The sequence below is a fragment of the Nannobrachium achirus genome, assembly GCF_963921795.1.
Source record: "Nannobrachium achirus genome assembly, chromosome: 17".
Taxonomy (NCBI): Eukaryota; Metazoa; Chordata; class Actinopteri; order Myctophiformes; family Myctophidae; genus Nannobrachium; species Nannobrachium achirus.
The window spans coordinates 22,496,091-22,522,654 of NC_137824.1; the positions used below are offsets into that span (position 1 = coordinate 22,496,091).

The window sequence follows — 26,564 nt, forward strand, 5'->3', positions numbered from 1 at the left end:
TCATAGGACCCGTTTTGACCATCTGTTTGTCTTTGTCCACTTATGCCCATATATGAAGATCTCTGCACACACAGTACCGGTTGCAGAAAACTCTGATGTCAGACTTTATGCCCATATCTGGAGAACGCGCGTGCCGGTGGGAAGAAGGGTTCTCGAGATACGCGGATTACATACATACATACACATTCACAGAGATTTTGTGTTGACTCATGTGGCGTACGTGATGTCAGAGCCTTTTATGAAGTGATGTCACAATGACTCAGCGCTTGCGCCGATTTCCTCCGGAACAGCCTGATGTCAACAATCAGCTCCGCATAAGGAGATTCCGAACGTTTCGCGCCGGTTTCGGAAAACCGCGAGTCGGGTCGGGTCGAGGCCCGGCACTGCACTCCGCGCGACGGCGGGGAACGCGCGTGCCGAATCTGAAGCCGGTGGGACGAACGGTTCTCGAGATACGCGGATTACAAACAAACAGACAGACAGACAGAGATTTGTCGCATTTATAGATAGATTATTAAGGAACTCTAGAAATCTCAGTTGGAACTGTTACCCCCGCGACCCGATACCGGATAAGCGGTTGAAGATGGATGTATTGAAGATGGATTATTATTTATGCATGTAGAGTAGGCTACCTTATTTACCATTGTGTAGCAATGAAACACTGGCTTATAGTTTAATTATTGGAAACTAAAGAGCCTAAATGCAACAATAGGCTTGTCATTCATTCAGGATGGAAAATACATTTTGGGAAGAAGTGGAATTTAAAAGTCAGTTTAGCATGAGGTAGAAGGGATTACTAGATTATCTGGCTGGGCTACAGATAATTCATTCAGTTGACAAAGCTGCACAACAAAAGCCTGTGCTGATTGCCTATGTCAAATCCCGGTCAAATCAGGGTCAACAAGCATCGTTAACCTATGTTACACAGCCTAGGATAGCTGGCAAACATGCGCAGTGTTGAAGATGCATGATCCATTGCGACCATTTCTCTGGATCTAATGCAAGCAGTTGGGAGCCTAAAATCGTGGATTTTAATGTGTTGCTGTTGTCCTCTCCAATTCACCCTTTGTCAGCCTTCTGATTGGTCCCTGACTGACCAACCAGCAGGCTCTTTCTGCCTTGTCCCACCCTGGTTCCGCCTTTTTATGTTGAATTTGCTAAAACATAATTTTTGGAGAAATAGAAACATTTAAAAACATGCCACATGTCACTATACTGCACATGAGAGGCTCCTTTTTACTGAAACCAAGTTTAAAATGAGAATTGAATACATAAAATAACAATAAGAAGCAACTGAATTTCAATGGTAGTGGATGGAGAGAAAGGACTTTTGTCCCACCAAGACACAGCAACCAGTGGGAGCGAAGAGGGGCGGGACAACGGGCGGGACTTGACAAAGGGTGAATTGAACAGCCAAAGGTAGTAGTAGATCTCTATTTGAGATCTATTGATGATCAGTTATTAATCCAGTGGCAACGATGTTTTCCAAGAGGTTTAACAACTTGTCGTTTGTGTTCTGGCCAGCCCAACCGATACACTGAGTTTATAGCGATGTTTCGACGCGTGGTGTTACGCGACGCGTTCTCCTAGCAACCTCTCCTTATACGGTCATTGCCATTGTACGTGTTATGAAGTCGGCCCGGCAATGCATGCTGTCTATGACGCTAGTCTCATGTGACATGCCGTCTATGATGACAGTCCCTGTGACACGAGGGATCCTCTCCCTAAATAGGGTTCTCAAGATCTCCATGTAAAAGCCAAAATGCCTAACGTTGAGCTCCTAGCTTGTTGCCCCGAAACGTTCGTAACAGTGACTATAGAAGTCTTGAAGATCAATCCAAATTGTTTTGTTGTTGTTGTTGTTGATCCCCCCCCCATTTATGTTTCACTATTTCTGCCTATACCACACCACGACATGATGAATGCACTAAGCCATTTCTCCATCACGTCTTTGAATCAGAGAGATGGAGGCAGGCAGTGCCATGGTGTGTATTCTGCGAAGGGAGGAGCATGTGCAGGGTCTCTGGCTGCTACTGTACAAGGAAAGCCCTGTCTGTTGTCATCTTGGGAGAGATGGGCGCAGGCTGCCCAACAACTTGCACATATATCTGTGAAATGTTCTCACTGGATCTCTCTCTCTCTCTCTCTCTCTCTCTCTCTCTCACTCACTCACTCACACACACACACACACACACACACACACACACACACACACACACACACACACACACACACACACACACACACACACACACACACACACTCGTCTGTCACCCTTGCTCGCGATTTCCTGATTTCACACTCCTTTCTCTCTCCCTCTCTCTTGGTCTCTTTCTGTGACCATTATTTATTTTAGCTTTTTCTATTGCTATCTGCCCACCAACTACCACCGCTACACCAAGTATTCATGTTTTTCTCCCTATGATTCTGTGTTTCTGTCGTTTGGGTTTCAGCTTCCACCATGCAAGCAGTTTAACTCCTTCAGCCTGTCAGGACGAGGTGGTACAAACATTTAGTGTTTGACAAATGACAAATCCCTCCTCCTGAGAGTAGCAAACAACATACTGATGTATGTTGCAGACTTGCAGTTAAATTGAGCAAAACTCCTGTCATTGGGTGATTGAACACAGGTTTACAGTGCAGTAAGAGTTTTTATTCAATATGCAATCCCTTCCAGAAAGAAAAGGTCTAGGCCTATCTTTACATTGTGTCCACCAAGCCTATGGGTGAGGTTTCAGCATATTATAACACAGTAAAAGCCCCTTCTCAGTACAGTTTACTTCTGATTGATTCCATAGTGACAGCAACAGGGCCAGTTTCACGAAAACCTAGATTGAGGAATGGGGATTAAAGGACAACTTTGTTTTTTTACAACAAGGGTTCCTGTTTTAGATTGTAATTAGAGAGAAGAAAAAATGAGTGTTAAAATGTATTAATTTACTGCTTTAGCGATTTTAGTATTTTGATTTCATTGGGTGGGGGCATGCGTACAAGTGGCTAAATATGTATTTTTAGACACAATAAGCCAGCAATTTCTTTGTTACTATTTACACCAGCCCCCATAAGTCACATCTGCACATGAAAGATTGCAGTGCATCTTGGGAATGGGCTTATTGTGTCTAAAAAAAACATATTTAATTACTTGCATGCATGCCCCCAACCTGGGGGCATGTATGCAAATCAAAATAGTTAAAATCACAAAAAAGAGTTAATGAAAACATTTCAACACTCATCTTTTCTTTCCTCTAATGACTATATCTAAAATATGAACCGTTGTTGTAAAAAAACAAAGTTGTCCTTTAAGCCAGGATTTAGCAGCTATCCTGGCTTAATTTAGCCAGGATCAGCCATGAATCGGTTTCACAAAAGTTGGGGGGGGCGGAAGAACACCACTCTGGTCTTTGATTCCATGATTGGTCACGATCAAGGAATCTACGATCTACCTCATGGGCTTTTAAAGGAATATGTGTGAGCGCATTCAGTCTGGCTTAGCGGTCCAGGCGCATACCACATAGGCTCTGATGCCTGACAGCGTGTTGCGAGTCCCGATCCCGATGCGAGTCCCGATCCCGATGACCTTTGCTGCGTGTCACTCCCCATCTCTCCCCATTTCCTGTCAGTCTACTGTCCTATGCATAAAACCCCCCCCCCCCCAAAAGAAGAAAAAAATAAAAGACAAAGTCACTCCTTCTCAGCCTGGCTTGGTGTTAGTGGAACGGAATAAACCAGGCTGTACGGAGCAGGCTTTGTCAAACCTGGATTTGGCTTAAATCCTGAATTATTTAATTCTCCTTTCGTGAAACAGGCCAGGGTTTAATGCCAAACCATTGACAATTTTGGCCACTCCTTCAAAGTCTATGGCCGCATGGAGACCAAAATGGTAGGTAGGTATGGTAGACACCAGAATCTTCCAATCTTTCTCCAGAATTCACATTGTCTTCTTAAGTACCATGCATAGTAGTACATAAGGACCGCAGGAATACACAAGAAACGGAGGGGGAGAGTAATTCAATCCGGTTGCTCCGTAGGTCTGTACGTAATTGTCTCTCTCCGTAACCTTACGGACAACACTCAACCTGACGGATAAAAACCGATAAAAACGTACGTACACATGAACTACCCGTGGCGAACTTGTCAACCGTGGGGGCAGTAGAGGGAGAAATGTTTCGTCTTTTTTTCTGGTATCCATTTCGTAGGAGGAAGTAAAAAAAAAGCAATCACAAAGTTAGTAACCAACACGCTGAACAGTGAACAGGCCAGGACGCAGACCCGCATGCCAGCCTAATCAACGCTCTCTGCCAGCTCTCTCGAATGCGACTCTCTCCACTCCCACGCACACGATTTTTGCGGGTTTTGGGGTGTTTTTAGTCGTTTTGGTTCGGTTTGGGTGGCTCATTAACTGTCGGCGGCGCCCCCATGAGATTGCTTCAGCGTACATTTAGCCCAGTACTTAACTGCTGGTGAAATATAACAATAATAGCTAATGTTTGTGCCACCCTGTTTGTTTCTAATTTGCTAGTATGATCAGTTTTCCCTGTTTATTATTGTGCCTAATGCCAAGGATGGTCTTTCCCTGTACATCAGAGGGTGTGTGTATAGAGTAGACAAGGCAGACAAAAATTGATACTAATTAAAGCTTGTTAGAGCCTATATTGATGGTAATAATCTATGAATGAGTATATACTGTGTGTGTGTGTGTGTGTGTGTGTGTGTGTGTGTGTGTGTGTGTGTGTGTGTGTGTGTGTGTGTGTGTGTGTGTGTGTGTGTGTGTGTGTGTGTGTGTGTGTGTGTGTGTGTGTGTGTGTGTGTGTGTGTGTGTGTGTGTATTCTGCTAGCTAAGCAGCTTAGATCAGAGTACGTCTGCAAACACAGTAAAAGTTCTTAAGCCTGGTTTTCAAGCTCTGCTCTCTTTTCTCTCTGGGCTAACGACTGCCTCAGTGCTGCTCCATAATCACCACATTAAATGACAATTATGGGCTTCATTACCACACCTTGACAGGCTTCTGAGGGTCAAAGCACTGATGGCTTGTGCACTTGTTGCACTTTTAGCCCGTCACACTCCTAAGCGCGCGCGCGCGCGCGCGCACACACACACACACACACACACACACACACACACACACACACACACACACACACACACACACACACACACACACACACACACACACACACACACTTGCATAAACACGTGCTGAATACTGACTGACATCAGTATTGATTATATTCTGCCTCAGTGGCATGTTATACTACATTTGTTGGTGGCTGTAATTTGGACAGTGCTGCTTTCTTTGCTGTCATTATGTTGGAATTGATAATAAGGGCCCTATATATCATCAGCAGATGATGTATACTTGTTTTGGACTGGACAGCAGTGATGCCACCTGACAACAAGTCCACTGAGAAAGCAGCTGTCACAGGATTCAATTAGAGACTACATAGCTGTCAATCTTCTCCACATCTCCCTTTTTATCTGCTCTTAATTGACTCCCTTCTACCTACCTCTCTTTCATCTCTCCTCTGCTCCCCTCCTGGTGAGTTGTTTTGCTCAGTATGGACGCCTCAGCGAGTTTCTCTCTCTAGGTGATGATGCACATGTTCAGCAGTATAAATAACTAACTAAGGCATTATTATTACTGATTGTTTAACTGCTGCTAATTCCACGTAATGTCATCTTAAAGATATTCAGGCAGACAGTCGTGTGCAAATAGTAGTTCTGGGTTAACATTACACAAATCCTACTGGACTTAGTTGGACCCTTGTGCATTCGTGTTCTGAGCAGCACAACTCAAAACAGAACAGGCACGTGTTAGGTTTTTGGATGTGTGGTTGGTAATGTTCAGGCACCATGTGTTTATTTTACATGCCGAGTAGACAGAATTGTAATTATTGGAAAAAAAACATAATGGAAGATTCTACATGGGGAAATATTGGACATACAATATTGGTTTCATAGACAGAAATTGCTATTCCTATCATAATTAAAAGTGACTGTCTGGTCTGGAGTGTGGGTGTTACTTTTCTTGAAGTACTTTCTAGTGCTTCCAGTGTTCTCTCCTCGATTGTGCCTTCCTTCTTGTTCAGTACTGTACTTCACTTTGAAACAGAGCTGCAGGTGTTCTGATTCAGCCTGTCTGGGTCTCAGAGTGGGAGCTGGTGAGTCAACACTGACCCCAGTCTGAACATATGCTGCTTGGTTTCTGGAGCATGGAGCTGATTCTTGCTATTGTTACCTCAGTAGCATTGATATCTGTCTCTTTCCTCTGTAGGAGATGCCATGTCCACAACAGCCAGAGCTGTGTGTCTACTACTAACATGTCTCTTGTCCATTTGATGTGTTACCTTTTGATGCACAGAGGTGTACGTGTGGGTTACACCCCGCCACTCCGACATGTCTCCTTTCCGACATGTCTCCATTCCGACACTAACCCTATCTCTAACCCTTACCCTAAACTTAAACCCTATGGAAGTGTCGCCACTCCGACAATAAGAAGTCAGTTTCGGAGTGGCGACATGTCGGAATGGAGAGCGACACCCGTACGCGTGTGTGCGTGCGTGCGTGTGTTCGTTCGTTCGTGTGCGCGCGAGAAAGTTCAACAGAGGCGCTGACAGTCAGCACACATCCTACTAGTGGAGATAAGCTCAAGAGACTGCTGGATATGCAAAATGGCTACTTTTGTCTAACAGTAACCTTGAGTGTACTGCACTGGATTGGTAGAATCTTACACTGGACAAGCAGCCTGGCAGACTATTGTGTTATGAGTGTGTCGAATGTATGCGTGTTGTGTTCGTGTCAGATCCATGTGTGTTGAGTTGATGAGTGTGTGGGCAGAATGCCCATCCCTTAGCTTATAAACGGCATCAGACAGATGGCCCCCATGAAGGATTCCTTTATTAAACCCTCCCTGTTGCCTTTCCCTCTGCTTCCCATTGCCAATACTGGTGGACCCGTTCCAATGGCAGCAGCCCGCTCTCGCTCTCCATGGGACAGCATTTTATCATATCTGCATGAATAAGGTATTGTTGTTAGGCAATGTTTTAGCATTCCTAATTGAACACCGTAGGGTAGATTCGAGGTCCTCTGAGATGTTTTTCAAAGACATACATTTCCCCTCAGTAACATTCTGGACAATTCATGCGTTCCACTTACTCTGGTGTTGTGATAGTTTATTTTTTGTTCTTAATTGCTCATTTTCATGTCTCTGCTTAGCTTCTTTGCGGCAACATCCATATTTGAAGCATTGTCTAGAATGTCTACTGTCATGGCTACATCTTTGTTCTTTTGTTCTATGAAATCCAATTTCCAGTGATCTCTATAATATGGGAGTGTCATGTCATGTCTGGCAAAACATGATAATTCGCCTCTGTTAACATTGAAACGTGTAACGGACATAAGCCAAATTTACGGGTCGTGAGTCGGGGTGGCCAGGTGGTAAGAAACTTGTCTGTGACCACAAGCTTGATCAGGCTGGATCCCTACCTGCTCCATGGACAATGCTTCTGTCAATTTCAAATGTGCTTTGATTGATTGATTGCATACTTTATTAACATGTTTGTGAACAGTATGGCAGTATAGTAAAAAAAAAGGTTATGCTAATGGTTGTGGACATCAGGGATCTCCATATATGGGCATAAAAGGGATTGTTCCCCTGGCATCACAGGGATCTCCATATCTCCATATATGGGCATAAAAGGGATTTGTTCCCCCTGGCATCACAGGGATCGCTCTAACAGGGCATCATTAATATTGATGACATCAGGGAACTCCATATATGGGCATAAAAGGGATTCTGTTAGTGTGACACAGTGAAGCCAGAGCGTGATGTCAGAGCGGCTAACCCATAGACCGTAAAAAAGTGTACACGTCTACACAGATGGACACGGACAAGCTGTGACATTTCTCATAGTAAACTGCAACCTTCAGTCGCAGCAACAATACATTCAATAAATTCTATATAAATAACAACACCTATAGCAGCAAAATGCTTTACAGAAAAAAGAGGTGTGGGGGTGGCATGCAGAGGATGCCACACCCGCAGGGGATAGAAGTCCAATCATAATTTGAGGACAGCAATGTTTTTAGGTCAGTCTTAAAGGCGTAGTTCACCCCCAAAATGACTGTTTTTATTGATTACTCACGCCATGGAGACTTGAGTGAGATCAGTAATATTTTTTCACATTCCTAAGTTAAAAATATATATATTATAGTAAATTTACCCCCATTGTTTCCGGATGGGGACCATCCGGAAACAATGGGGGTACATTTATTGTAATGACATTTTTGTCTTAGGAATGCGACAAAACCCAAAAAATATTATTGATCTCAAGTCTCCATGTCGTGAGTAATCAATAAAAACAAATTCATTTTGGGGTCGAACTTCTCCTTTGAGTGTGGATACAGAATTGAGGCGTTTAATGGCTGTATAGTCGAATGCATTTTTCCCATGTTTGTGCTGAATTTAGGGGGGAACAGGATCATGGGAGCTCCCTATGGTAATTATGTTTATTGGGGTGGGGGGTGGGGGTGGGGGGTGAAGGCCTGGTGGTCTGAGAGGGGCCGCTGCCTGGGTGTTGCTCTGCTGTGCGATGGGGACATGTGGACCATTCATGTGATCTCCTCTTGTCTGGCTGTTTTTTGGGGCAGTGGGAGCCTCTCTTGTTGTGCAGGGGTCCCTCTTCTTTGCTGGGGATGATGTACTGTATGTGCAGAAAAGAACGTAGCTTTTAGCTAATGGACTAATTCAGAACTGGTAGAGAGTCAGTGTTGTGCTCAAGAAAACAAACTTTTACATAACACAGACACACAGTATACAGTATTGGCAATTGCCAGCTCTGTGGCAAACCTGCTTCCAGTCAACAATGGTTATCCCTACACATAAAAATTCACGCAAACAGACATTCTCAGAGTTAGAACAACACTGTGGATTTTAACCATGAATGCTATCCCGCTAGTCCACTCGTCTTGTAACACATTCCCTGACAGAAATCAAAATCGTCTTTTGGATCAGACTGCTAGGGCTTTCTGACCTTTTACGCAGCGTGTGTGTGTCCATCTTGCATGGATCATGCACCATGCGTGTGAACGCCGTTCGCAGCTTTCAAACAAACAAAATCTGCTTGGAAGGCATTCATGAGATGGCTGCAGTTTTAAACCCAGTAAGCAAACGGAAACAGGATCAGGAAACCGATAATCGGTTATGTCCTGCCTACTGGAAATCTCCGTAGGAAAATCCTTTTTTTTTTATTGTTTTTAATCAAAATCGAATTAATGTAAAACGCGGGAAACTCTGGCTTTGGCAAGGAATGATATTCTAAAGATGATGCATATCTCCTGTGTTTTGACAGCGTAAATACCTTTCTCATGCTTTTCTTGTTCTGCAGATATGTCTTCTTCCTGGACCCCTGTAACATTGACATTGTACAGAGGAAGATCAAATCAATGGCTCTTTGCGTGTCGCTGTGTCCCAATGAAGAGATGGACTCTTACGAGGACCTTAGGAGGTTTGCCATGGTCAATGGTGAGCAATGGTCTTTACCTTTAAATACTGTTGGTTATTCTTTTCAATTTCTCAGTCTGGTTGCCATTACTTCATTTTACAGGTCCAATTTTACACTCTCAGAGTTAAATGAACACACGTTTTACAGTGTACTTGCCATAATCCATGACGATAACCATTACGTACAATACTCAAAGTGAAAAGCAACATACTGTTACATACTGCTACATACTGTACAGTGGGAAAGGATTCAGGAACAACTGATCAGTTAAGTTTAGGTAATGTCCCAGAGGCAATCGAATACTTATTTAGCAACAAATATTTCTCACACTTATTTCAAATCATTTAGACTGACAGGAAGAAAAAGCTCTGTGGTTGGTTCCCTACTAAATTGGCCGGGGATTCACTAACCCTGTTGTATTTGGCATTCATTCACATACTATTTAAAATAATAAAAGTCAGCACAATAGCTGATGCTCCACAGTGTTTATTAAGTTTAAAACATAAAGCTTGATGACGTTTCGGCCATCAGCTGGCCTTCATCAGTTCATTCACATACGCCTTAGCTTTGGGATAATTTCCCAAAGCTAGGAAGAGATGGAAAAGTGACTGGTTGGCTGACTGAAGCTGACCTCCCGTAACGTCATGGTGATGATTCATAGTCTACTGTCCCTGCTAAACACCAACGACAGGCCCGTGACCCAGCGTGCCATCCTCAAATAATGCTGTCCTTTCATTCACTGTAAACGAAGTGTGTATGTGTACAAACACACGCGCACGCGCGCGCGCGCGCGCGCACACACACACACACACACACACACACACACACACACACACACACACACACACACACACACACAGACACAGACACACTCACAGACTGTACGATCTTTCTCTCAGTCATTGTTTTTTCACCCTTTTTTTCCCTCCTGTCTCATTCTCTTTCCCTACACTCCATATCTTGCTCGACACACACACACACACACACACACACACACACACACACACACACACACACACACACACACACACACACAAAATCACACAATCACAGCCTTGCAGTCTGACCCGTGTGGACAGTCTATTTACCAAAGACTTCATTAAACTCAGTGTCACCTCTGCTACTGCTGGTTCTGTTGTTCGTGCCATTTCACCCTGTCCTTTGGCCCAAATTGCTTAGGATAACTCCATCCTTAATGACTTTGTGCACAAAGATGGTGGTCTTTTTCCTTGAGACTTTTGAAGCACACAATTAGCAATAACAATGGGAATATTCATATGATAATGAAGGCATCAGTACTGCTATATTGCCTTTGGATTTCTCCAAAATATGGAGGAGGCTCCATTTGGTGTTTTTCTCTCATTTTGTCCTGTTCAAGCACTGTGTCGCCATTTCAGTGAATATGTCATTTTGGAATGATTTTTTAAAATAATAGCTTTGGATGTTCAGAGTGAGACATTATCGAAAAATATATATATAAAAACAAAAGGGCTGCCGGGCTCTGGAATTGAACCTGGGACCCACTCTCAGCCATCAGAGCCCATGTGGGAAGCAATTAAAAACCCCAGCTTTCAGTGCCATGGACAGTATCACCGTAATCAGGGAGCTAATTATGACATCAAATTGTTTGTCATTTCTCAGATGGCATAATTTATGTTTGAACTATATTCTTCTTGTGTTTTTGTCTGTTTCATTCTCATTTAATTCATTTCATGATAAGGGTCGAGCCATAGCTGAATGGTTAGAGAAGCTGTTTCTGCGAAACAGAAGTTCCCTTTTTCACACCTTGCATATGGGTTGAAGTGTCCCTGAGCAAGTCCATATTATTATTATTATTTACCTTATCAGATTAGATTTATTTGGTATGTACAGCACAAACACAAATGCAGCCACACACACACACACACACACACACACACACACACACACACACACACACACACACACACACACACACACACACACACACACACACATATGAATAAAATAACAGATGAGGATTAAATATTAATGTATGTTATTCTTTCTCTGTCCATTTCTGCAGGCTCTGAGCTATGTTCCTATGAGCTAGCTGGTCATAAGTACCCTGGGCTCGAAGAAAGGTTCGATAAATGTCCCAAACTTCCTGTTCCACGCAGGTAGGAAGATCAATATTAATGTTGCTGCTTAGCTATCACCATTTTAAAATAACTATCCATAACACAACAACTCTAAAACCCCAAACCTTCATGGATGGATCATAGATGGATATCTATTGAAAGAGAGGAACATAATTATTTGATCTGTCAGTATTAATAGCAGCCATATTGGAGAGAAGTTGGGTATCTTCTCACTTCCTTCAAAGGTGTTACAATGATACTAATGAAGGCTCTGTTTCATTTCATGCAGCACAGTGGTTCTCAAACCTTTTATTTCAAGGACCCCCATAACTTTGACAGTGTACAAATCTTTTAAGGGGTCATTTGGAAACCCTAAAGAACCATGAGGGTCCCTGGACCACACTTTGAGACCCACTGATTTAGCAGAGTGTTTCCAGTGAGCCAACATGCACAATATCAGCACTGACTCTGTTTGACCAGAAGAGCCTTCATTAGTATTTTTGGTAACACCTGTGAAGGAAGTGAGAAGAGACCCAACATCTCTCCAATATGGCTGAAAAAAAGTTGATTGTGACTAATCCCTTATCTTTGAAACCGTGACTGCTGCTCCCGCTACCAGTAAACCGCTGCCGGTGTTTCACCGATGCACGCCGGTGGACATCTCCTGCTATGCCAAGTTCGCCGAGGCTGTGGTGACCTTTGTGAGCGACAACAGCATCTTGCACCGGCTGATCGCTGGGGTGATATCCAGCAAAGAGATCATTATCGGCCTCTGCTTTCTGGCCTTAGGTGAGAAGCTTCCTACCCATATGTGTCCCCCTGAATTTTATCCATGATTATTTTCAGATGTGAGAAGCGCCTGGCATTTTATCTTTCTGCTTTTGCTCTTTCACTCATTCAGTAACTTGCTAAAGAAACTAGGGGTTCCTTCTGTTCATTCCATCAGGATCACGGTGGTGTAATTTGCGTGTAATTGTATCCACTGAACATTAAACAATCGGCAGTGATTAAATGAACGACTGCTGTATCAAGCCATTCTCACCATTTTAATGGCATAGCAAAATTACTTTTTTTCCCATGCACGCACGCACGCACGCACACACGCACGCACACACACACACACACACACACACACACACACACACACACAGGGTATAGCTGCTCAAATGCACCACTCCACTTCGAACTGAAGGGTTTGATTTTTTATTCTTCATTCACCATAAAGGAATACACAAAACGTGTCCATGAATTCAACGCTTCATGGAGTTAGTAAGTAATCGATAGGGGGAAAATATTTTGGTGGATGGTGGATTTACCTTCATTAAGGCAGGCATGTCTTGCATCAGGAGCTCCTGCTGACAATCTGACAATTCTGTACCTTGACAGTGAGGAAATACTGTATAAGCAAACTCGCTCCATCAGCTAGTTTCCCCTTAATGCCATTCAGAGCAGTTTTTTATCTTTGGACTGACTCAGTTGAACACTCACAGTTGCTGGACCTTGCTGGACATGTAACCAGCCAGAGTAAGTCAAAGCCGACATCTTTTGAACTGCCTTTAAAACTGTAGATTATTAAAGTGCTTTATTCAAGTTCTTTGGAATTTTAATTAGAAATATTTGGATCAAGGGCTAGCTGAAATCACCCAAAATATTCTGCAATTATTTCTTCAGAAATATACAGCACAAATATTTTCATCTCTGTAGGTCAGCTAGGTACTTAAGCGCTTGAACCCTTAGTGGCACTATTCTGAGGCAAACACTTGGTTAATAGACGATCTACAAGCCCGCAGCAAGTTGTGTGAACTTGTAGATCAGCTACTGTAGTTTCAGCAAAGGAATTTGGTGTAGACTGAGGGTACAAAGGAGTGGACCTAGTATAAAGCCCTGGGGAACCCTACTCGACAAAGTATATGGATTTAAGTGGTTATACTTAAATTAAAACCATTTTAGCCTCCAAAACTGCAATAGTGGGTGGCATTTCAGAGAAATGGCACTTTTTAGGAACATGGTTTCATTGATCTCTTGTTCTCTTTCTCTGTCTGATGTTCTATGTTTCAGTTCTCTCCATGATCTTAATGGTCATCATACGTTACATCTCAGCAGTTCTGGTGTGGATTCTCACTGCCCTGGTTGTCCTGGGCTCCCTGGGTGAGCTTACCTCCCGTTTTTGAAAGGAAAATGACATGTCCTTATTCATTGAGAGTACATTCTGTTTTGAATGTATTTAAGTTGTAATTATAGGTTAGGGATTGATGAAAATTTGAAAATAACATAACATTTGGGGGAAAGAATTATGGTTTGGAAAAAGTAGATTCCTGAGGGATGACTGTCAAGTGTGTGTGTGTGTGTGTGTGTGTGTGTGTGTGTGTGTGTGTGTGTGTGTGTGTGTGTGTGTGTGTGTGTGTGTGTGTGTGTGTGTGTGTGCGCGCGCGTGTGTGTGTGTGTGTGTGTGTGTGTGTGTGTGTGTGTGTGTGTGTGTGTGTGTGTGTGTGTGTGTGTGTGTGTGTGTGTGTGTGTGTGTGTGTGTGTGTGTGTGTATATAGCTGGTACAAGTGTTCTCTGGTGGCTCTATATCGACCACCGGTTATACGGCAATGACACATCGACCACTAAAGTGTCAAAGGAAGTAAAAGATGAAGTGGAAATCATTCGAGACAGTGGCCAGACACTGCTGGTGTATGCCATTGCCGCCACCGTCTTCACAGTAAGTCAAATCCACTTAATCTGAATTGCACCTTCCATTCATGTAGAAAATTTGTTTTTATTGACAATGATTTAGAGAGAGGTTACTGTGATGCCATTTGGTACCCTAGTGCTCTGATTTTGGAAAGGCACCCCTGCACCCATACAGATACATTTTACGCAAGATTAAAGGGGAGAACCACCCATTTCCAATATTGAACTATGTCATTAAGTTGTATGTGGAAATAAGAAAAAAATCCCCCCCCCCCCCCCCCCCCCCCCCTTTCTGTGTTGCCTAGAACTGGAGGATTGATTTTGGGGTGTCTGTCTCTCTCTCTGTATTCTCTCTCTCTCTCTCTCTCTCTCTCTCTCTCTCTCTCTCTCTCTCTCTCTCTCTCTCTCTCAGGTAATCCTCCTCCTATTGATGCTGTTCATGAGGAAGCGTGTGGCTCTGACCATCGCTCTGTTCCATGTGGCGGGGAAGGTCTTCATCCACCTGCCCTTGCTCACCCTGCAGCCATTCTGCACCTTCCTGGTCCTTCTGGTCTTTTGGGTCTACTGGTTGCTGGTGCTGCTCTTCCTCGGAACCACTGGTTAGTGAATAGAGGTGCTCTATTCACGAAATGCGAAGGTTGAATTCATTGACATCTATCGTATGTGCATTTGAGGTGATGGAGCACCTTCTAGAGCACTGTTTCCCAAACAGTTGGCCGTGGACACATTTTTGTTGGTCCCCTTAATTTTTTGTTTCCTACATTTTGTTTTTAACTCTATCCACGCTTTGAACGTTCCCGTTCGCCCCATTTTTGACAGCGGCACAATGCCAATTGTACGTTCTTTGGCTCGTTCTTTTGTACCTTGGTTTGATGTCTGTAAACTGATGAGGGGTCGCGCGGGTGTGTACCGTAGAGACAGCTCCCGTAAAAGTATTCTCAAAAACCCACTGGACGTTAGCATCAATGGAGTAACAAAACACTTCCATGTGATTTCCTCTGGATCTATTGCTCTGTAGCGACTGAGCTGCCTTGACCTACGGCAATCAAATGCAGCCATTTTCACATTAATTCTTGTATGAGGCTGCCCTCTACTGCTGGTAGAGCCACGGTACACCTCTTTAAGGAGAAAATAAAAAAATAATAATGAAAAAAATAATAATACATCTTTGTCTATAACATCGCAAAGGTAAGCTGCTTTTGCTGGCACAAAACCCAATAATAAATAAATAAATAATCTGGCAGGGAAAAAGTTAATTATTATTATTTCAAAACATTTTCAAAATACATTCCCAAAAAAGCAAAACTTCATGAATGAATAAAGAAAAATCTAAGAAATTCCATGAATTAGAAAACAAATGTTTGAGAAGCTAACAATGCACAGTGAAGCGTCGTGTTGTGAGCTTGTAGATCTGCTGTTTTCACTAGTTTGGGCCCCAGGCAAATGTCTAATCTCTCACGGGCTAAAACGTTTGGGAACCACTGTTCTAGAGGTAACGGAGTGCAAGAGACGGGTCCCGAAGCCGAGCTCCCTATCTATAGTGTTTTGTACACTATCACAGGCAATGGTTTTGGGATATATTGTGAGGGAAACTTACGGACCACACCGCTGGCAACGGTACCCCGTAGACAGGGCAAGCACAAATTTAGGTAGGGCAAATAGATTGGAGAAGTACTTGCCCTGCGGTTCAAGTAGAAAAAGCTCGGAGCATGTGCAATATACAGTACATCATTCGGAACAGCAGATGACAAATAAGACTGTACTTAGCACTTGCTTTGACCTGCTTTGAGGACCAGGTGGGTGGAGTTTACATCATCAAGGTAACAGTTAATTTAACATAAGTTGTCAGCATTGCTCAAAACGGATGACAAAAACCAAAAGGCATTGCTCAACCATATACCCACTACTGTAATACCACTGAATCTTTAGAGATTTGTTGCTTCTGTGCTCCTCCAGGGAACCCGGTCCAGAATGAGGAGACCGGCCTTACGGAGTTCCGTCTGACGGGAACACTCCAGTACCTGACGTGGTACCACGCGGTAGGGCTGATCTGGATCAGTGAGTTCATCCTGGCCTGCCAGCAGATGACTGTAGCTGGGGCTGTGGTCACCTACTACTTCACCAGGTTGGACATGGTCGTTCAGAATGTGTTTTATCACTTCTTGCCTGAAAAGAAGTGTGGAGAGAGAGAGATACAGGGTGAAGGCCTGAAAATGTCCCCTCCTTATCTCAAAATTAACCGAAAATCTGATGGAATGAGATACAAATTGCCCTTATTTTCACCAGAAAGGTGAAAGTGCTGTGGTCCCAGAGATCATTATACCTTTATGTATCATAAACGACAATCTTTGAGTTGATGCTTTCTTTCTGACTTGCTCTTACTTTACTCACTTACTCTGACTTGCAGTTCTTGGTCTGTCATTTATTGTAATTTACTATATCTTTTGTTGCAGTGAATTCTGACTTTGCTCTATCCCTGACTCAGCAGTTTTCCATGTCATTTACAATCAGCTGCAATACAAGTTACAGTACCTGCCTTCCTTCCTTCCTTCTTCTTCCTTCATTAGTGGATGACCTACTTCATTTGTTTCTGCATGTTTCTAGTTTTGATTAATCACCATGTCCGATGACTGTGTGGAAACTAATGGCGGGCAGCTTCTGCAGCAAAAGCAGAAAGCAATGGAAACAGACTGTGACCTACATCATTACATTAATTTCAACATCTGGGGACATGAAACCATGCTTGTTTTTTTGTTTAGTTTTTTCAGGATGTCAAGATTTTTGGATACTTAATTCCCAGCAGCAGTGGATCTTAGGTCCTTGACAGTTGTCCAACAGGTTATTTATTTTCAGGAAATAAGTATTATTTATAAAGAATCAGACAGTCACATACTCAGGTTTCTCCTCTGCTGTGCTTTATTGACCAACCCATTGCCAAAAGCTGATGAAGGCAGCTTTTTCCAGTTGGCACCTCACTAGTTTTTGGGTGTGCACCATTCTGTAAATAAAAAGATTACATCTACTGTATGTTTATTATTTCCTTTAAGGGACAAGAACAGACTTCCTGTAACACCGATCCTGTCTTCGGTGTGGAGGCTTTTCCGCTACCACCTCGGCACCGTGGCCAAAGGGGCCTTCATCATCACCCTGGTCAAGATCCCACGCCTCATCCTCATGTACCTCAACAACCAGCTCAAAGGAAAGGTATGAGTTCCACTCCGGTACTTCTTATTCATCCAAGGAAGGTTTGCTGCACTGAGCAACGTCAGTGGAGCAGTTAGCGGGTTTGGTCAAAGGCACATCCCCACTAACAAACAGGAGAGCGGCTCTCATTCACTGTCCCTGCTCCAACTGGCAAATCTTCACTCACACAACCAAGCTTTAGGCCAATCTGTCTGCACTGGCCATGTGGTGCCATACAGGATATGTTATGTGCTGAATGGAAAGTTATTCAAATGAGTTTACGCAAGCGTTTACAAGAAGACACAACCTCTTAACTTTTTTGGTGCCATGATTTTTTCTCTTCAATGTCCCACGATGCCATGGTCTCCATAGACTTCCATGTAATTTATAGTGCACGGATCGTGCACGCCCATGCCTAGATGATGCACCACGTGTGTGCCCACTGTTCACAGCTTTCAAACAAAAAAATCCACTTGGAAATCCGTTCAGGCATTCATGATTTATCAGCCATTATGTTTTCTTCAGATGTAAACAAACATGGCTGCCATGTTTGAAAGAATGGGTTGGTATGGGGGTTAAACATGCAATTTCGCGATCGCGATCATGCCTAACACATTTCTGGAGGTCCAAAAAACATTTTTGAAGAAAAACAGCCCAAACTCGGGAAACTCGGGGTTGGCACCATATGTGCTAATATGGAGGTCTGATCATTCTCTCATCACCTCCTCTGCTCCTTCTCTCTCCCCTGTAGGAAAATGCATGTGCACGCTGCATGCTGAAGACCTGCATCTGCTGTCTGTGGTGTCTGGAGAAGTGCCTCAACTATCTCAATCAGGTACAAGAAGAATGGATTCTGTCACTGTTGCTATTTTTCCTCTCTTCTAAGCCTGTTTTACACTGTCACTGTCTAACATGGCCGTGGCCACACACTTGCTAGACTGTATGCAAACTTAAGTTATATTCGTTTCAGTGATTATGCAACTGCTGCTAATTATTTATCTTGTGTTTCTCTCTTACACTTAACCACTGGGGTGTAAAATGAGACGGGACTGTAAAACTGTTCACCCTGGAGAGAGAGGAGCAGCGGATGGATGGCTCATAAGGGCCCAGTCTTATAACTACATCCCAGCTCCAACCTGTTATAACACCGCCTGCGTTCCCATTCCGATTGTTAAACAGAACACAAGCTGACTTTTAAATGTCACCCAAACAAGCACACCTAAGTGTGAAGTGAGCGGTGCTATTTATGAATTAATTTCATTAAGCGCCCTGCGAAGCTTGGCCAATGTGATCCTGGGCGTACACCAAACTTTGAGCGCTTTGTGCCAAGATGTAGGCCACACTTCGGGACGCTTTGTCCAGGACGCTTCGTACCGGACAAAGCCAGATGTTGGAGCTTAGCTCCTTCCAGGAGCAACGCTCAAAAATAATTATTTTTTATTCACTGGGCAGAACTAGGCCTCCTAAACATATTACTTCAGGAAGAACATCCACCAGAAACATGGAGAGAACAGATTGCTATCGGACAAGATGGCAGTGGAAACATTGCTATGCAATTATCAACAAATGCATAATACTAGTCTGGTCTGAGTTATGCCAGGGACAAAATCGTGTGTGTGTGTGTATAGATATTGTTATGGACAGAAAGTTATTTCAACCTTGTCACTTCGTGTCTGTGTTTTTCCCCTCTAGAATGCGTATGCAGCCACCGCCATCAACAGCACCAGTTTCTGTACGTCGGCGCGAGACGCCTTCGTTATACTGGTGGAGAACGCGCTGAGGGTCGCCGCCATCAACGCCGTGGGAGATTTTGTTCTCTTCCTGGGGAAGGTATAGTGAGACAGAGTCTAATGATGGGAGGAAAACATAAGTTTAATTCATGCTCAGAATGGCAGTGGAAAAAGCCCTACTGGGCTCCTCATTTGAGGCTTAAGTAAGGTGATCTTTGCCGTTGCATACTATTTTTGGCTCCTGTGTATGGAATAATTGCTGTATGCACTTCTTCATTTTTAAAATGTCATATTTTTTGCAGTGTGTGTTCATTAACATGCGCGCGCACACACACACACACACACACACACACACACACACACACACACACACACACACACACACACACACACACACACACACACACACACACACACACACACACCTAAAGTACAGTGGCTGAAGTCAGATCAAACCCAAAGCAGACGCCTGAACTCTTTTCGTATTCTTTCCCCCGGGCAGATCCTGATTGTAACGTCGACAGCGTTTGCCGGTGTTCTTCTGCTGAACTACCAACAGGACTATGCGGAATGGCTCCTCCCTCTGGTCATCGTCTGTCTGTTTGCCTTCCTTGTGGCCCACTGCTTCCTGTCCATCTTCGAGATCGTGGTGGACGTTCTCTTCCTCTGCTTCGCCATCGACACCAAGTACAACGATGGCACCCCTGGCCAGGAGTTTTATATGGACAAAGCACTGATGGTACGCTGGTCAGCAGAGGGGGATGTGGCAAGACAGTGGCAGTATTTGGATACAAAGCACACACACACACACACACACACACACACACACACACACACACACACACACACACACACACACACACACACACACACACACACACACACACACACACACAGACACACACATTAATTATTTTAATTTTGCAGACATTATTCTTTCTCTCAATTTCCCTACAATTTCTACAAACTGTGTGTGCATGTGAGAGAGAGTGTTCAGCTAAGCGGAGAGGTTATTGGAATGAGGTGCTGACAGTCAGCACACATCCTACTAGTGGAGATAAGCTCAAGAGACTGCTGGATATGCAAAATAGTGACTTTTGTCTAACAATAACCTTGAGTGTACTGCACTGGATTGGTGAAATATTACTCTGGACAAGCAGCCTGGCAGAATATTCACACTTGGCAACAATGACATTAGGATTTTTTTGGACTCATTTTTTATTTAATTCATTTTATTTTACCAAAGACCCCATGATACAGCTAGCAATCATGGTATTTGATTCTGCATAAGGTAACTGGATGTTAACTGTGGTTATAGGCACGACAGCGTTGCTGCAGGAATGAGGCGTCAGCCGAGTTCCATAAGCAGCGCTGCGATTATACAACAGTACCCTTAAAAAAAGAACACGTTAACTTAATTTCAGTGTAATTTAGAAATTATTAATGATAACTGCTAGCGTAGCTGATTAGCCTGGTGATGGGACGCGTCTAGCAGATTACCAAGCATGTTTAGGAGTAGAGTGCTCGTTTTCGCCAGTGTCGGCGCGTTACTGTCAGAATACAATGGTTAGATGTCACAGTTATTGTCCACGACATTGCAAGCGGCGCGAAGGCCAGCGGACCTTGGTCGGCGCGAGTGCCTGCGAAGAGCGGGCCGCGCGAGTTACGAAGCCGTGGTGAATGCAATCGTTATATTTATGAATGCGTTTGCCTTACGGCCTGGGCAAGCCCACGATAAACGCATTCTATTCACCTCCTCTGCCGCTTTCCAAGTGACTACAATGGAGCGCTCCCTACCTCCGGTTCAGCCAATCACAAGCTTGGGTCCTAAACCATGTCCTTAAACAAGCTTGGTAATCCACTAGACGCTGCTGGGACAGGGAGCTCGCAGCTATTTTGCAAGCCGGCACAGATGATTTCTTTAGTTTGATGAGACCCGTGCCATGATGCTGGTTTGAAGCACGGCTAGATAGCTGCTGTATTTCAACCTTTCAATCAGATTGCTTTGTCGGAAGTACTGTACCTTGTATAATGCCGTTCACAAGACTCCATAAAAAACAGGTGTTTCACCGGGGTAGGGTGCCTTACTACTACTACTACTACATTTGATTGTGTTGACTTGTCATGCTATGCTATGCTAAAACTAAGGTAACAAATCCATAAGCTAAAATGTTGTTAACCTAATCTTTGCTTTGAGCCAAGATTAATGCTATTAGAGACGAAACACCTAGTTTTAACTTCAAAATGAGATTTATTTATTGTGATAATAAATTGACACACAATCCTCCTCACTCTTGTTGTAGATCCTTGTATCCTACTACTGCAGCCTGGTGGCTAGAGAAAGAATGCGTCATTGTATGACCACAGATACTGTAGCTCAGTCTCATCTGGTACAGTGGTGCTGGCAGATTGTATAGAAATGGGGGTCATTTTCTTTTCTTTTTTTTTGGGACAGATACTGCATATAGCACTTGTTCTGATTATTTCCTTTCCAACAAATATACTTCTAAGCCTTCTCTCCTCTACCCCTCTTCTTCCGCCCGTCTCTTGTAGGAGTTTGTGGAGAACAGCAGGAAAATGGAGCGGGTGGTGGAGCGTGGACGGAGCCGACGGGCCAAGGAGGTGGTATCGGAAGGGGCAGAAATGAAACCCATGGTGAGTGACGGGGACGGGGACGCGGCGGGCGAGGAGTGGGGCAGTGGCGAGTGGGAGACGCTGCAGGAGTTCCACGTGTACTACCTGATGATGGGAGTGCTGGTGGACTGGGTGCTGGCGGAGCGGAGTGCCCTGGTCCTCTGTCTCAGCGAGGACATGGTCCTGTTCCTCTGCGTCTACCTGCCTACTTCCACGCTCTTCCTTGTCGCCACGCTGCTCCGGAAACCTCGCCCTGCCCACCCCGCTCCTGCCAAATCCGCCACGGTCTCTGCATGCTAGCAAACGGCCGCATGCGAATGAAAACGCACTAACTTAAAGCTTCATTTTATACTCCATCGCACACCTGTGTTGCTTTCCGACAAGAGCTGATCTACAAGCTCATTCTTGTTGGCAAGCGATACCGCACTACCACGGAGTATGAATTGTTAGACTGAACGTATGCCAGTGGACGTACTGTATGCCATGCCGAAGCATGTTGATGGACAAGCTAACGAGTGCATGCTCGCTAATCCAGCTCAATGCATTCACCTCCATCATCATCTTCATCATCATCATCGTCGTCGTCATCATCGCGATCCTCATTGTGTCTTAATCATTACCTTCCTGGAACAAACTGATTATTTATTTATTTTTATTTTATTTTTTTATTTTTTTTATTTTTGCCTGTTTGCCTGTCTTTGTACATGTGTTTTCCATCACCATCACCGCCTCGCCACCACGGTGCTTTAGAAAGGCAGGGGCTTATGCAATGGTGATTAAAAATCTGACAAACCAAAGGAGAGGTGGAGTCCTGACCAGGGAATGGAGTTCACACATACTCCTCCCCACCCCCCCAGGCAAGCTAGAGGCTCTGGCATTGAATTGGTGCACGAGGGTAGATGGATAGGACTCATGGACATCTGTGGAGCTGCACAGCACATTTCGCCCGGAACGTTGTGACTGTTTGGAGCAAGTCACTCCGTCTTCCTGTTTACTTGGAGGTACATTGGCCTTTTCTGTCTCTCTAGAAGCTTTCCACCCTATTGAATCAGGTATTATTCTGATCTGAGTACTAATAGTATCTATTAGTATTATTATAGTACTATATAAACTAAGTGTATCAGCCCTTTGTTTTCCATTTTGAGCTAAATTATAAATTAGATGGGGTTTTTCTTTAGGGCAAATTTAAGGGGCAAGGGCAATCTGCTTTGGTGCCTGTGTTGTTGAATGTCAAGCTCCCTAGTCTTAAAGTCGAGCTGAAATGATTTATTTAAAAAAAGAAGAAAAAACAAACAAAAACACTTTTAGATCACATCCTCTGGTGCAGACAATCTTTATATAAAAATACAGTATTTCTTCCTGTATAAAAAAAACATGTGTACTTATAGTACAAATGTAGTAGTACAATTTATAGTACAATTTCAACCAATAATATCATGACATCCATCCAACCGTCAATCAATCCTCCAGACATACACTGTAAATAAGATTCATAATGCGACAGACACCAGAGGGAAGTGCTGTATCCAGTTATGGGAGTGATCTAGCATAATTATTCAACATGGCGGTACATAAAATCAAATTTTATAGCTAACCAGTAAATTATGTTTCTGAAAACCATTGAGGCGATAAATGGGCAATGCAATCACAGAATCTTGATTTGATCAGCAGTGCCTAGTTTGATGTGTTAAAATCAGCATCCTGACTATGTTGAGCTTAAAACCCTGCCTGTGATTTTCTGAGACGCATGCAGCTCTCCACTCAACATTACTGTATATCCCGCCTCTCTCCTCTTTTACTCAGAAATATGTCACGATACAGGAGTTAGCTCGACTTTAATAGGGATAACATTCTAACTACCTGACTCCCCATAATGTTCAGCTTTCAGTAACCTTTGGCTTGTTAAACCATTTCACCTCTCACCATTCATTCTTCTCTCCTGCTTTTACTAGTTTATCACGGTTTCCATCCACTCTTCAACCGTAACCTTTAAGATGGTTGTGCATGAGATGAGTTACTGTGAACGTTACTGTGAATATTGATTAATAAGACTTGAATCACTTTGTTTTCTAGGCTCCAGGAACAAGTTCAGCTTGACCAAAATCAACGAATGGGGCTTTTTGAAAAAACAAAAACACAAAAAAGACATTCCAAAATGTTTATTTTTACCAATGTGTAACATGTTTACTATGGTTTCACTCCAGGGAATACAATATTTTAATAAGAAACTGTAAAAAAAAAAAGATAACAATGTAATGAAGCACTTTATATTGAAGCGCTGCATATTTTAAAAAGGATGATGCATTTTTCGTAGTGATGTCCTTTTTTATAAGACTAAAAATAATGATCGCCATCTAGTCAAAACACTGTACTAATAGGTCCTGAGTCACTTTTTGTTAACTTTTTAGTTTTTTTGCATAGTGAGTCTTTTTGGTGGGATGTCTGACATTTGCAAGACACCTGTTAATCACATGACAACAAGGCACTTAGATGTGAATTTTTAATCAACCACTGAAAAACAACTCCCACATGTTGCATTTGAATTCATCCTGCATCACAATAGGAAGGAATACTGTCATGCCATCAAGTGTATTTTTACTGGAATTAATGGGGGGTCTTTTTTGCAGCTTAACTTCTCTGTACTGTATGTGTGAGAACTGACTGTTTTTATGGACAATAATAATGTTATTTCTTCCGTTGCCCTAATTATTATGGACAGAACAGCATACAGGGTGCAATTAAGAGTCACTATAATAGCAGTAAGACACCAGGTTGTATGTTTATGAGGGGCATCAGACATAAATGTTGGAATGACACCAGCCCGATCGCAGCGGCCCAATATTGTGGACAAGTAAGAAAGCCTTACTTAAACATCAACGTTTAGTTAACATTTCAATCCTCCATTCTGACACCCAACCAGTCCTGTGAGAATGTCAATTCAATTGTCTACTGGCCGGTGAGAAGCAGAATTGTTGGAGTTCGAATGTCAAGTTTCAGCAAGAGCTGAATTATTCACTGCTAAAGGTTTCACTCTTTTGTTTTCAAAATGTGCCAGCAGTTAATGATTTAATTAAGATAAAATCTATTGATTTATGATTCCAAAAAATGTCTGAAATGAGTTACAAGTTCCCATTCTGGAAAGGGAAGAAGAATACAGATTCTAAAGACTTGTGATGCTCTGTTTGCTGGTTACTTACCATGGTTGTACATGGGCACACCGATTAAAGTATGAGGACCAGTAGGTTGATTAAACATTGTATTGGATGGCTGCACAGCAGTGGTGGAAAAAGTACTAATATTTCGTACTTAAATAAAAGTATCAATACTCCAATGCAGAAGTAACTGTTAGGGCATGGTCACACCAAAGTATGGCTGGCGGCTAATACACTCTTTTTGTGCTCAGCCGACAGTTTTTTCGCAGCCAGCAGATTCTCCCAATAACCAATGACAACCACTTTAAATTGTCACTTCCTGAGTCTTAGGATGGTCCATGGTTGACTCACCCGATTGGACAGAGGGAGAAAACAGTGTATCAAGCATAAACGCAAGGTCTGCGCGGCACGCTGAAAGTAAGTAAAAGTATTGGAAATTGGAAATACAAATACTTCAAAATTGTACTTAAGTACAGTTCAGTCAGATAACTCACAAATAGAATGAACCAATATGTTATTATAGAATGTAAATAGTATTATCATTTATTTATATTACAACAGAATGTGAATACAAGTGTAGATATATTTTATCTTGGCATTCAGGCTCTGCTACATTAATCTCCCTGCTCAGCACAATAGACAACTATCATTAACCATTAGAACTATTAGCAGAGCCTACTGGTGGTGCTGGGTTGGCGGTAGGAGCAAACAGCGCTTAAAATCCAGGAACACATACGCAGAAGAACGCAGGATGAATACAGACTTGAGCTTAAATATCCCGTCCAATTGGTCAGCTGATTGTCACTGACGTATGGGTCTTGCATAACACTATACATCCACATAGTAATGCGCATGCGTGTAACCACTCGAGTATATACTGCCTGCTGAACTAACCTCGCAGGCTACGTATCATTACTTAAGTAAATGTACTTAGTTACTTTACACCACTGCTGTACAGTCTATGATTCCAACTAAGTACGGTTGGAAACCTCCGTAACCTCGTCGACAATCAACGTAGCTCGCTAAGCTTAGCTTGACAAGGTGAGTCGATGAGAACGCGGACCAGGCACTGTCAAAAGAAGAAAGTACAAACTGCAGACCAGCATGCTTCAGCAAACAAGGAAAGTTTGGGCAGTCATTTTAAAGACCTGCTCTAATCAGTTAGGTGTGCCTTATTAGGTTCAGGCTAAGTCCTGCCCATCTAGGACTAGGGGCAGGAAGGAGGATTAAAGGAGTGATAGAATGTTTTTACTTCGTTTATTTCGATCATCTTCACCAATATCCACAACATCACATATCAACATAATCAAACTGTAACATGGTTTAATATAACTTATAGTGTAACATGATTTAAGAATTGGACCCTTACTAGTCCATTGTGCTTTGGCCTCTACTTTAGTTACTGCTACTTTAGTTGGTCATTCATTGGAACTGATTTCTAGTGAGTGTCTCTTGTCAATGTGAACCTGAACAGCACTGAAAGACCTAGTAGCACTATGGGTGGATGAAGACAGAAGTAGAATAGAGGGGCCTAAGAACTGTGCCATCCCTGTCCATTCTTCAGTCGACATCTCCCCAGTACCGCAGTTAAT

The 26,564-nt window shown here is 43.1% G+C and overlaps 1 protein-coding gene across 1 annotated transcript in view; it reads left to right on the plus strand.

Annotated features, from left to right (window-relative positions):
* The window catches only part of LOC308301864 (choline transporter-like protein 1), a gene marked incomplete at both ends in the record, with an annotated part of 33,000 nt that extends 9,083 nt beyond the window's left edge, over positions 1-23,917 (plus strand). Inside the window, 13 exons of the mRNA XM_080746011.1 lie at positions 9,382-9,518; positions 11,543-11,636; positions 12,217-12,386; positions 13,656-13,745; positions 14,141-14,301; positions 14,686-14,872; positions 16,230-16,398; positions 17,321-17,477; positions 18,208-18,291; positions 19,149-19,286; positions 19,689-19,925; positions 21,740-21,841; positions 23,894-23,917. Of these exons, the coding sequence (XP_080602137.1) occupies positions 9,382-9,518; positions 11,543-11,636; positions 12,217-12,386; positions 13,656-13,745; positions 14,141-14,301; positions 14,686-14,872; positions 16,230-16,398; positions 17,321-17,477; positions 18,208-18,291; positions 19,149-19,286; positions 19,689-19,925; positions 21,740-21,841; positions 23,894-23,917 (1,750 nt within the window). The remainder of the gene's footprint in view (positions 1-9,381; positions 9,519-11,542; positions 11,637-12,216; positions 12,387-13,655; positions 13,746-14,140; positions 14,302-14,685; positions 14,873-16,229; positions 16,399-17,320; positions 17,478-18,207; positions 18,292-19,148; positions 19,287-19,688; positions 19,926-21,739; positions 21,842-23,893) is intronic.
* Positions 23,918-26,564: the final 2,647 nt, after the last annotated feature.